The 12,952-nt window shown below is 47.8% G+C and overlaps 1 protein-coding gene across 1 annotated transcript in view; it reads right to left on the reverse strand.

The window, feature by feature from the left end:
• Nucleotides 1–12,952, reverse strand: part of IFT140 (intraflagellar transport 140) — an 85,617-nt gene that overhangs the window by 65,988 nt on the left and 6,677 nt on the right. The window contains exons 3-6 of the mRNA XM_012743456.3: nt 9,560–9,781; nt 4,059–4,180; nt 3,768–3,910; nt 1,284–1,459 (exon numbers count right to left, since the gene is read on the reverse strand). Coding sequence (XP_012598910.2) covers nt 1,284–1,459; nt 3,768–3,910; nt 4,059–4,180; nt 9,560–9,781 — 663 coding nt within the window. The remainder of the gene's footprint in view (nt 1–1,283; nt 1,460–3,767; nt 3,911–4,058; nt 4,181–9,559; nt 9,782–12,952) is intronic.

The raw sequence follows: 12,952 nt of genomic DNA on the forward strand, positions 1-12,952 counted from the left end.
GTGACCTCACCTCTGGGCAGGTCTTACCATCCCACTTTGCAGAGGACAGACTTGCCCAGGGCCCACCAGCTAGTGAGCAGCTGAAAGGGCACCTGAAGCCAGGTGCCGTGTGATCTGATAGGACTATGGCCTGTGGCCTTATAAGAACACCAGAAAAAACAAAAGAAAGAAAAAAGAACAAACACCAGAGAGCTTGGGCTCCCTCTCACCCTCCCCATCTCCCTGCTGCCATGTGAGGACACAGGGAGAAGGCGGCTGTCTGCAAGCCAGGCAGGAGGCCCTCACCGGTACCCTGACCTGGAACTTCCAGCCCACAGAACGGCAAGTGAGAAATGTCTGCTGTCGAGCCACGTGGTGTGGTAGTTTGTTATGATGGCCCAGCTGACTAAGACGCAGGCCCCCGTGACTGACAGCATTCTCAACTGCTGTTATAGGATGCAGAAACGACCACATAAACACTGACTTACAGGAAAAAATTGATTCTGCAATATACAAGAGTATCTTCAAGGAAAGTTCAGGGTTCTCCAAGAAGCATGGATTCCTTTGGTGTAAACTAAGAAACTAAAAGGAGGGCAACCACAGGCAGGGTCCCATGCAGAAGCGTGTGGCTCTGACGCCGTCACAGCAGGTCTCCTACCTGGGAGGGTGGTCCCAGAGCTGATGCCGTGAGGTGCTCAGTGCCTTTCAGTAGCCACATTACAACATCGGTACCCAGTGAGAGTAAGTGTCACACACCCGTTAGGTAGAGCGTTGTGTACATGTGGGCAAAGGGCAGATGGGAAAGGCTCTGGTGCCAAAACCCTGCCAAGGGATGTCGAATGACGGACATAGGCTCTCAGATGGTAAGCGAGCCTCTTTAATGCCCTTTCCCCGCACACGGACAGTGGCACCTGCCCCACCTAGCTCTCCAGGGAGGGTGAATGAGAGTCTATGAGGGGCACATGTTACTCTGTCACTCCTCAGGTCTGTTGGGGATGCAGCCTGGGAGTGGCAAGCCCAGGCTCTCTCCTGATTCTGCCCACATCTTCCCAGGGACAGAAAATCCCGCCTCTAGCTTCTCTCACCTGTGAACTGAACATCCTATCATAAACAATGACACTAAGGTATCAGTAGCTATGTTAGCTGTCCCAAAGATGGTAGGTTTTTCTGTCTTGCTAACCAAAAAAGAAACGGTAGTCAGGATGGGGCCTGAGAGAATCTGGCCCCCAGCTCTGGAGCACGACCAGCAGCTGTGGGCGGATCCCCAGGGCACTCCCCCAGCCCCGCCCCGCTCTCCCACCCACCTTCATCACTTCTTCCGCTTCACCCTCCGGGGTCACCACATACAAGGACAGCAGGAGATTCTCCGTGACCACCACCAGCGCCTCTCTCTTCTCTATGTGGAACAGCGTTTGGATGGAGCTGCCCGTGGATGCTATCTGCGCAGTCCTGCCCTTCTCGTCCACGTAGTGCACCGTCCCTGGGGGCAGAGGCTGTCACCAGACAGGCAGCACCGGCTCACCTGTGTTTCCGTGAGCAGCCATTTCTATCCACTTAATGACACTTTCACAGTAAAACATCTTCATTATAAAAATTCTAAGCTGAGACATTTACCCATCATCTCACAGGCCTATCTCTGAAACAAGCCCGTTTCACTGTTTAGATCTGCCCTGAGCTGTCCCTGTTGATCCTTCCTCCACCATTATCTCAGAGGATTATTTTTTTCTTTTTTTGAGACAGAGTCTCACTCTGTTGCCTGGACTAGAGTGCCGTGGGATGAGGCTAGCTCACAGCAACCTCCTACTCCTGGGCTCAAGCGATCCTCCTGCCTCAGCCTCCCAAGTAGCTGGGACTACAGGCATGCGCCACCATGCCCAGCTAATTTTTTCTATATATTTTTAGTTGTCCAATTAATTTCTTTCTATTTTTAGTAGAGACGGGGTCTCGCTCTTGCTCAGGCTGGTTTCAAACTCCTGACCTTGATCAAAGCTCCCGCTTCAGCCTCTCAGAGTGCTAGGATTACAGGCGTGAGCCACCTCACCTGGCCTATCGCAGAGGATTTTAACATCCACACTGTTGACCCTTCTGATCCCATAGCCTTGGAAGTCTTTGTTCATCTCAGTCTGCCAACTTTAGGGGTGCTATGTCCTCCACCGAGGCCCTGCCTGAAGGCCCAGTCTGTGGTCCCTGCTCCCTGTCCCTCTGGCCCAGGGTGCTGCAGCTGTGCTGTGTGCATCCCACCAGGCTCGCTCTGGATTTCCCTCTCAACTCCACCAGCTCCTCCTAGCCTGAGCTTCAGGAGTTCGCTGTGCCCGGCCTGGGATTCCTGAGCCCGCTCTGGTGCTGGCCTGCAGCTCCAGGTGCCTCCTTCCTTCTCTCCTGGGCATCTGAGTTGGGTAGGTGAAGCCCCTCTCGGGGACCCTCTGGTTCATTTCTGCTGTTCTGTGGGAGCCTTCTCATCCTCCTGTCTCCTGTCATCCTATTCCCAATGAATAATGAGTTGGTATTCCCCTGAAAAGTTCAAGGTTATCCAGGGGCTAACTGTGACAATAACTAGGATTTAATAAACATATACTATGTAGCAGGCTCGGTTGTCAGCACTTTCACAGGTAATAACTAGGTGGCCATTCACATGCTCTCCATTTTCCACATAAGGAAGCTGCACATGGACTAACTTACCCCCAAAGCTCCTGAGCCAAGGGCAGGGAACCTACCCCCTAGCTGGGGTCCTCCAGGACTCTGCTGCCCCCAGTCTACCAACATCTTTCCCTGACATGCCTCATCCCCACTCCACCTTCTCAACTCTTCCTGAGCGGCCCTTGCCCTTGCATGCCCCCTAGTGCTGTGCCCACTCAGATATCCCTCTGGGGTCCTCTCAATCCCACCTTGTTTGGCTGTGTCTCTCTACCCTCTAAAATGAAAAGTTTCTCTTATTTAAAGATTACAAAGGCCTCACGGCCTGTCTACTGTCATCTGTTCTCTTTTTCCCCTCAAGCTGCCTGGTGAAACCAAAAGCAAAAGCCTCCTCTCCTCAAACCCAATCGCCTCTGTGCAGCTCTCATCTCCTTGGTTTCTCCAGTAATGGATACAATTGTGACTGCTTCATGTAACTGCACAAGACTTTTTTAAAAAAATAGAGACAGTGTCTCACTATTGCCCAGGCTGGTCTTGAATTCCTGGTCTTAAGCAATGCTCTCATCTCAGCCTCCCGAAGTGCTAGGATTGTAGTACAGGTGTGAGGCACTGCACCCGGCCCAAGACTCTCTTTTAACTTCACACTGCATTTATTCCACCCTTAGCTGGGCAGCCTGTCCTACTGCGTACACTGAGGAGGAGCTGTGTTAGAATCAAACAAATAGTGCCTTAGTGCTGACCACCCAACGGAGGCTGGTTGGTGGCAAGAGGCTAGAAGTGAAACCCTATTCTGCTCATAACTCATTCCCAGATCCCAGCTCAGTATCTAGTATATAGTAGGTACTTGATAATGACACAGACTGCATGACAGGAGTGCCACAAAAGAATCTTTTCAACACTGTCTCTGTAGCTGTGTAGAGTATAATCGCTGACAAAAAGCTTGTGAAAACCTTCAAACACAAATATGGCCCAGTTTGCCTCTGTCAGAAAGCAGTGGAGCCACGCTCGGAGCGCTGGGTCAGTACCTGCAGAGCGAGAGCTGGCACAGCGCCCTGAGGCTGGCACACGTGCAGAAACAGCGTCCGTCAGTGTAAGATCCTTATCAGACACCCTTAAAACACTGACTCCCCAGAATCACGACCTAAGTTCCTCACCATCTGCCAGACTGACAAAGAACGACAGTCCCTCCTGAGAGCCCATCTTCAGGAAACTTCCAAAGCCGCTTTTCCTCCAGTTAAACATGTCCAGGGCTTTTTCATCGCCACTCACAGCTGCCTTTGCCAATTGAACCAGGTCCCTGAAAATAAATATGACACAGAAATCAAGACTTCGCCACTCCTGGAGCAACTTGTGCCAGAACCCCTGCTAGGTCAGAAGCAGACCCCTCCATGCTCTGCCCCCATTGTGAACAAACGCACAGGTCACCGTGTGAGCCTCACACTTACGTGCCCGGAGGGGGGAGCCGGAAGATGCAATGAGTGAGGTGTTTCCCGTACTCGTGTTTCAGCAGGGGTGTCCCCTGGACGCGACCCCTTTGGTCCAACCTCCATAAAAGCAAGACACCAAGCTGGAAAAACCCAACACCACATGTGTAGGAAACATTTTCTTACAGAAGGACTGATGGAAGGTAAGTTAAATTATGTAACATATACTATTTTCTTGCTATACACTCTAAGAGGTATAATAAATATGTGTATATACATATGTATATACACACACAGATGTACTTTAAAAAAAATTATAAAACTACATGTACATCATGAAAATTTCAAATAATTCAAAAGTGTTTAAAGAAAGAACCAGAAATTATTCTATGGACCCCCTCTCCATATTCACTCCCTAGAGATGGCAACTGCTATATACATTCAATTTTTTAAAATAAACTTTTAGTTTTAGAATAGATTCAGATTTACAGAAAAGTTACAAAGACACTGCAGAGTTCCCATATACTACACCAAGTTCCCTATATCAGATCTCAGGGTGGTGTGTCCTTTCTTAGAATTAATGAACATTGTTGTTAATGTTACCTAAAGTCCACACTCTATTTGCATTCTCTCGGGTCTTCCCTAATGCCCCTTTCCTGTCCCAGGACCCCATCCAGGACCCCACATGATATTTAGTTGTCACATCTCCTTAGGCTCCCAGGACAGTTTCTTGGGCTTTCCTTATTTCTGATGACCTGGACAGTCTGGGGGGTGCTGGGCAGGTACACTGAAGGATGCTCCTCCTTTGGGGTTTGTCGGCTGTTTTTCCCATAGTTAACGTGGGATGATGGGTTTGTGGGGGAAGACTACCCAGGGGAAGGCCTTTCCCTCATATCCCGCCCAGGGTGCCCACCACCCACACAACTCATCCCGGTTCACGCTGCCCTGGACCACCCGGTGGAGGTGGAGGGCTGTCATGTTTCTCCCCTGACAGCAACTCCTCCCCCTTCACCCTGTACTTTTGGGGAAGATGACATCAGATGGCCCACACTTGAGCGGGGAATTATGTTCTACATCCTCCAGGGGAGTATCTGCGTAGATTGTCTGTCTCTTCTCCACCATTTATTTACCTATTCAACCAAATACCAATACCCACATGGACTCACGGACGTTTACTGTCTCCTCTGGATTACAATCCCATGCTACCTTATTTCTTTTGCCCAAACCATCTAGCTTTGGCCCAGGGAGCCCTTTGGTTGGCCTCTGTGTCCATATGACCTTTCCCTGCCTGGGGGTTTCGTGAGCACATCTCACCCTGTCGTTAAGATTCTCCAGGCTCCTTGCTCCATCCTAGCCCTAGAATCAGCCACTTCTTCAAGGAGCCCGGGAGCCTTTTATTGGAGAATGGCATTAGAAACTAAGATCTGAATGCTAGCTATACTGTGTGTTTAATTTTAAAGTCATCACAGTCTCAAATTTACTACAAAGACAAGTGCTGGAGAATTTCAAGGGAGGGAGATGACAACTCCATCAGAACCGGCTGAGGAGGGCTCCCGTGACCGGGGTGTGCGCTAAGCTTTGTGAAGGGCAGTGTTTCCTATTTTACCCTGAATCTGCGCACTTGATGCCCGAGCCCTCCCCAGGCTGCTTCCTGGCTCAAGGTGGGTGTGGGGGGCATTTCAGCACACCGTACACTCTTCTCCCCACCCTTCTTTTCCATCAGCACTGACTCCAAGATCCCCAAATGCTGGAGAACACCATTCTTGCTGTATGCAGGAATAGTTTTCAAATAACGTCAGATTTAAAGGCAACTTAAACAATGAACTTCTAAGAAAAGTTCTGAAAGATCTAAAATAGTATGTAAAATACGAGTGTACATATCATATGAATAAACGAAAACAAGAAAAACACTATTGGTGTCTTTATTTAATAATTCTTTAAAAGAACAAGGCTTCCATAGTGAGAAAACACACACACGGATTGAAACGAAAACATCCCCTGCCCCTGCCTCCTCCTTAGGGCTGAGCACTGCAAAGACTGTGCCTCATGTCGTTCACACACACAGCATCTTCAGAGACATTCACGTGCTACACCCTTCACATGCAATCAGCTGGGACTTTGTCTTTCTTTTTCTTCTTTTTACACAATTGACTTTAGAGATCTGTATTAGCACATACAAGCTTCTAGCTGACAAGTCAACCAGGTTCCTGAACATAATCAGACATATACAGCACATTCAGATTTCTAGGCTGCTGCTTTGGGGAAGTTGCTGCATGCAAGCATTTAAGAGCAATGATTTCTCCTTGGCCAGATGAACAAGTACCTGCTGTTCTGGCAGAAGGACAGACAGAGCCCACTGCGATCGGGAGTTAGACTTCTACCAACTGGGGGAGGGGAAGCCAAAGGAGGCAATGAGCCGATGTTTCCCACCCTTGGGTTTCTGCCAAGAGCCAGAAACGAGAACACAAAGCGTGAGACTCAACTAACTCTGAGACAGTCCCTTCTCCTCTGCCACACTGTCCTATTTCTTATTCCTAATTCTTTTTCTTACTTTTTAATTATTATGGGTATACAATAGTTATATATCTTTATTCTCATTCCCAATTCTAAATACTGAACTGCCTGGGCTCCCTGCTTGGGTCTTTTCTTAGATTTTTGTACCTCTAAACACTCCTGAGGGTAATCCTTTGTGTTTAGGCCCATCTCTTCCCTATCTGCAAATTCCTTCTAAGTTATTTCATACATTATAATTTTATACAGTAAAATTCTAAAGAAAAACTATCCCCAAGAGAGAAATGATCTCTATTTGTGAAGAGCAAGAGTTTAGAGTACTACGAGACTAACGGGAGGTTAGAGTGCTCTGGATGATAGACTCAGCGGCTTATCACACAACGGAAGGGCTGAAGTGGTGGGTGCGCTCACCATGCCTCACTGAAAAGCTGTTAGAGACGGGCTTGTCATTCACCAGGGCACAGTTTACCTGACTCCCACTTGGCCCAGCCAGAGTCCCCTGGGGAAGTGAGTGGCCTGGCCTGTGTAATGTTCTCTCCTCTTCTCTGCTGATGGGACCTCTAAGGGACACTTGGTAGGATGTCCATGCAATGTCCCTTTCTAGGGATCAGCTGATCTGGGCTGACTCCATGGGCAGCTGCAGCAGAGCTATGGCAGAAGGCAGAGAAGCCCCAGCAGTCTGCTCTGCTCAGTCACTCGTTACTTCTTTTCCTGAGCTCCTTTGTTCAGTTAGTTCCAGCACAATCTTCGATTTTCTTAGAAGGATTAGGTATTTCGGTTTTTAAATGTCCTGCCTCACAAGACTGGATCAGCTCATACTGGGGCTTCATTTTATGCCTGAGTAATCTATTTTGTTAGTTGATTCTCAAGATGAGAAGGATGCAATTTATTGCTCCAGATTTATTTTATTCTAAGGGGCACTTGCAGACTTCTGCAGCACGGAGGTGGGAAGATCACCAGGAAGTAGGAGTCTGGAGTCAAGCCCATGTCATGCGGTGGGAACTGAATAGAAATGCAGAAGCAAAATCATCCAGAGAGAAAGGACAACATGGTAGAAATGGGCAAATAACATGAATGAAAAGGAAATACAAATGGCTCCTGTAAATGACATTCATCCGCAATGGTGAGAGAAATGCACATCACAACACTACTGATATACTACTTTCCTAAGCGACATTGTGAACTTTTGATACAGCACTCTGTGGGGAGACAAACGCTGGCGTGCACAGGCATGAGTGCGCAGAGGTGGTTTGGGCAGCAGCCACCAGATGTGAGCACGTGCCCTGGGACCCACCTGCTCCCTTCTAGGCATTTCTCTAAACGTGCCCATGTGCAGAACGCCAGAAGCACCAATGTCTGTTTAGCAGAAGATTAGGAACCACTGAAATGTTCATCAACAGGATGGTTAAGCAAATTATGATACATTCATATAATTAAAAGCCAGTTGGAAGAAAACAAGGTAGTTTGCTATTTACCAGTGTGGAAAGATGTCCAAGATATACTGCAAAATGAAAAGGGCTAGAAGCAGAACAGTGTGTACAGGATGATATCACTTATGTGAGAAAACAAGAGAGAACTCAGGGGACAATACTCTGTCTGTTGATATTCCTGCCAGAAATGTTTATTAGAAATTATCACAAGGAGACAATCGAATGCATCCAAGTCAAGGGACAGTCCACAGAGCCATCAGTCTGCACCCTCAGAATGTCAAGGCCATGAAAGACAAAAGGAAGGACGGACGGATCAGGGAACTATTCTTGATCAAAGAAGAATGGGGGCTCAAGGCAACGCTTGATCCTTTACTGGATCCTGAATTAGGAAAAACCAACCATCAAGGATATTACTAGGGCCCGGGCTCAGTGGCTCATGCCTCTGTCTCAAAAAAAAAAAAAAAAAAAAAAAGACATTACTGAGACAACTGGAGGGATTTAATGTGAATGGTGTATGGGTGACAGCACAGTGTCACTGCCTAATTTCCTGAGTGTGATAACTGGCTATATGGGAGAATGCCCTAGTTTTGAAGAGATTGACATCTCAGTGAAGGATCATGCCTGTGACAAACTCTCAAATACTAGGGAAAAAAATACATAGAGAGAAAGCAGACGAGTCACAGTGTTAACAACTGGTGAATCTATGTGAAGGGTGGACAGATGTTCCTTGTATATTCAACTCCTCTCAAAGTTTAAAAATTCCAAAATCACAAGTTAGGGAAAGAATGTATGTGTGTGTGCCTGGGTGTGCCTCAGGAAGCTGGAGAGATGGTATTAGCCGTGTGCGCTAGAGGGCAGGGAGGGCTGAGTGGACATGGGATGGCTGGAAAGTCTTACCACTCTAGATGCCTTTTATGCTTTTTGAACTGTGAAACATGTGAACGTACTGCCTACAGTTAAAATAAATGAGCACACTGTGAAATTCCTGCCATGCATTTGTATATCAAATGAGATCTAGATCAGGGTTTCTCCACCTCTATCCTGCGTCATTCCTTCCATGGGGTCTGTCCTTTGCACTGTGGGACGTTGAGCAGATCCCTGGCCTCTACCACCCATTAGAAGGCAGCAGAATCCTCCCCACCCCCCAAAGTTGTGACAAAAAAATATGTCTCTAGACACTGCCACATGTCTAACTAGGGACAGAATCCACCCTGGTTAAGAAGCCCTGAGCGAGGCAAACAGGCCAAGGGACGCCCGGGCAGCAAAGGCACATGTTCATGGAAGCCAGTGATTCTGCGGTGCGTGAAATGTACAGTATCTGAGGCATTTCCCCACCTCTATGGGTGTAATTTCCTAGCAAAGCTCATTTCTTTGCCATTGAGTGGGATCACAGAATGAAATTTACAAGCTCTGCTTCTAAGATAAAACAAAATCTGTAATTACATCTGACAAGATCAATTGAAGCTGGCAACCACACATTTCAAATAATCTGGTCTCTAGTATCCTTCCCAGTGTGTGTGCTTCAGAGACGGTCCGGGGCTGCAGAGATCTGACACCAATGGCCAGCAAGTGCTTACTCACCCTGTCTCCAGAGAGGAGGCAGTTCCCGTTGGTGCTCCAATTGAGGACAGTGATGGCAGTCGTGTGTGTCAGGGGCACCGTGTGCTGCTCCTTGTCCTGCTTGTTAAACACTATTACTTCTCCGCTCTCCCAGCCGAGAGCCAGGATCAGCCGTGTCGGGTGCCAGCACAGGGAAGCAACCTGGAACGGCCTCTCGACGTGCGTGTCGGGTACTCGCTCACCCTACATCAGACAAGAGGTAAAATCTCACGGTTCAGAGAGTGGCAGCTACTTAAAGAATTTCTGGCTAATCCAGAGAACTGACATCAGCTACAAAACATAAAGAGCTGTTTACTGAGGAAATGTTACTGGTAGGCTAGTTTATTTTCATAAAAACATGTCAACCTTGCCCCTGGATGAGCCATCAAAGCAGATCACTTGCACTTAGTTGGCAACACCACACCAGCTTGTCAAGGACTGCAGGCTCCTAACTCACAGTTGCGGAAGAGCTAGCAAGCATTTTAATTGGTGAGGCTTCCAATAAAACCTTATTACAGGCTGGGCACATGCCTGTATTTCTAGCACTCTGGGAGGCTGAGGAGAGAGGATCACTCGAGGTCAGGGGTTCAAAACCAGCCTGAGCAACAGCGAGACCCTGTCTCTAGTAAAAATAGAAAGAAATTATCTGGACAACTAAAAATATATATAGAAAAAATTAGCCAGGCATGGTGGCTCATGCCTGTAGTCCCAGCTACTCGGGAGGCTGAGGCAGAAGGATTGCTTGAGCCCAGGAGTTTGAGGCTGCTGCGAGCTAGGCTGACCCCACACCACTCTAGTCTGGGCAACAGAGTGAGATTCTGTCTCAGAAACAAAAACCAAAAACCAAAAAGCCTTATTACAAAGACGGGCAATACGCCAGTAGTTGAAGTTTGTGGCCCCAAGGTTCTTAAAGTGTGGTCCAGAGACTCTGAGACCCTTTCAGAGTCATTTTCAGAGAGATACCAAGAGGTTATTTCTCATGAGTCTACCGTGGAGTTCTTCCAAAGGCTATATGACATGTGATGATGCTGTCAATGATAGCACACGAAATATGAGCTTATATATTCTTATGTTTTCTAGAATCTTCTAAAGGAGCAGCTTTATGGTATCAGAAATTAATTCAGTTTGTTTTCAATTCTTCTACTGAGCTTACTAGCAATATTCTGTGACCTCATCATTGTCCAATAAACTGTTATTCTGAAATTCTCAAGTTTTCCTCATGCCAATTGGAAACACTGAAGTACACTTTGTTGACTTACTTAGCAAAAGTATTAATATATTTCAGATTTTCTAATTAAAAAACTTTATCTAAAATTGCTATAATTGTGGAATTATATTTACTATTTCTTTAAAATATTTAATATTTACTCAAAATTTATTACAAATATTTAATATTTATTAAAAACCAAACATTTATAATATTATAATACAATAATATAACATTTATAATAACAGCTGTCTGCCTCCTAAAAGGGAGACTCTATTCCCAAGAAAGTGGGCAAACTGGGCTTGGCACTGGGCACTTGCTGAGCTGTGTGGCAGCTGTGGGCCTTGCACACGGAGAGCCCACCAAGGACCCAGGGCGCTGCTGAGCGGCGATGTGCAGTGTACACGCACTTGTGTGTGCGTGGGGGGATTTCCTGAGGAAGGGCTGTGGAGCCTCTTGTCGGAAGGATCAATGCATCCATTGAGCAAAGGGACAAAGGAGAGTCTTCTGTGCAGAAGGCACAGCACGTGCAGTCCTGGAAGGCTGCGAAGAGCGTGCCAACATCGGGGAAGGAGGAGTGCCTCGTGGCAGGCGGCAGAGGCAGGCTTGGGGGTGCTGAGGCTACATCAGGGATTCCATGCTCACTTGAAGAGGGGATGGGGACATGGGAGCAGGGAGTAACTCCACCTGTGATTCCAAAAGATGGATCCGGACACCACATGGGGAGTGGAGGACGGAGGCCCATGAGGACGCAGCTGCTTGAGTGCAGAAGCTGTGCCAGTGTCCGGGAGGGAGAGGACAGGAGCTTGGAAGAGGGAAGGGCCAATGGAGGGAGGAGAAGTGGCGGATTTACCAGAGGTTCTTGGGCAAGATTGGGAGAACCTGGCAATGGATTATAAGGCAGGGGTGGAAGGTGTCGACAGTCATTCCCAGGTCCCTGTGCTGGGTGTCGGGCAAAGGGAGATGACAAAGGTGGACCTTTGCAGGTGATGCGAGGCAGAGGAGGGGTGGGGGACGATTTAAGTTTGGCTTTGCACTGTAGAGTTTGAGGTATCAGAAGCACCCAAGAGATGTCACAGAGGCAGCTAGACTCTTAACTCTGCCTTCCAGGGGACTTCTGGGCAGGGGATAAGCATTTGTAAGTCATCTGCTAAGACAGTAACTGAAGCTCTGGGGATGCCGAGATCACGGGAGGAGGAAACAGGCAGAGAAGAGGTCTGAAAGAGCTCTGAGCAATGCCAACGGGATTCACAGTTTGGAAGAGGAGGAAGAGCCGGCAAAGCTCACCGAGGTCGGGCAGAGGAAAGCCCCTTCCTCAAGTTCTCTCGCATTCTGTCATGTGTTTCCTGGAGGACTTCCCAGGAGTGTGGAGCTGTGCAGATGGAAGCCCCAAAACACTTAGGGGGTGGTACACGGAAGTTACCAATGACTGTAGCTGCTTGGGTAAATTTATAGTGGCAACAGAGAGATTGCAGAGGGTTGAGGAGAGAGTGGGAGACGAAATGCCATTTTCTTGGTGAAGCATGAGGTGTGTGGGCACTTAGCGTAGGTGGGGGGGGACTACAGAAGTTGAAGAGCTCAGAGAAAGTTTCTGTTATGGGTTGAATTGGGTGTCCCAAAAAGATATGGTGAAGTCCTATCCTCTAGTGCTTGCGATGTGACCTTTGGAATTTAAAATGAAGTCATCAAGGTGGCCCTAATTAAGTATGACAGATGTCCTTTTTTTTTTTTATTTTGAGACAGCATCTCACTCTGTTACTTGGGTTAGAGTGCTGTGGTGTCAGCTTAGCTCATAGCAACCTCAGACTCCCCGGAGTAGCTGGGACTACAGGCATGCGCCACCATGCCTGGCTAATATTTTCTATATATTTTTAGTTGTCCAGCTAATTTCTTTCTATTTTTAGTAGAGATGGGGTCTCGCTCTTGCTCAGGCTGGTTTTGAACTCCTGACCTTGAGTGATCCTCCCTCCTCAGCCTCCCAGAGAGCTAGGATTACAGGTGTGAGCCACTGTGCCGGCCAATAGGCATCCTTTTAAGAGGAGGAAAAGAGGCCGGGCGCGGTGGCTCACGCCTGTAATCCTAGCACTCTGTGAGGCTGAGGCAGGAGGATCGTTCAAGGTCAGGAGTTCAAACCCAGCCTGAGCAAGAGTGAGACCCCGTCTCTACTA

Source organism: Microcebus murinus, chromosome 19 (assembly GCF_040939455.1).
Source record: "Microcebus murinus isolate Inina chromosome 19, M.murinus_Inina_mat1.0, whole genome shotgun sequence".
Classification (NCBI taxonomy): Eukaryota; Metazoa; Chordata; class Mammalia; order Primates; family Cheirogaleidae; genus Microcebus; species Microcebus murinus.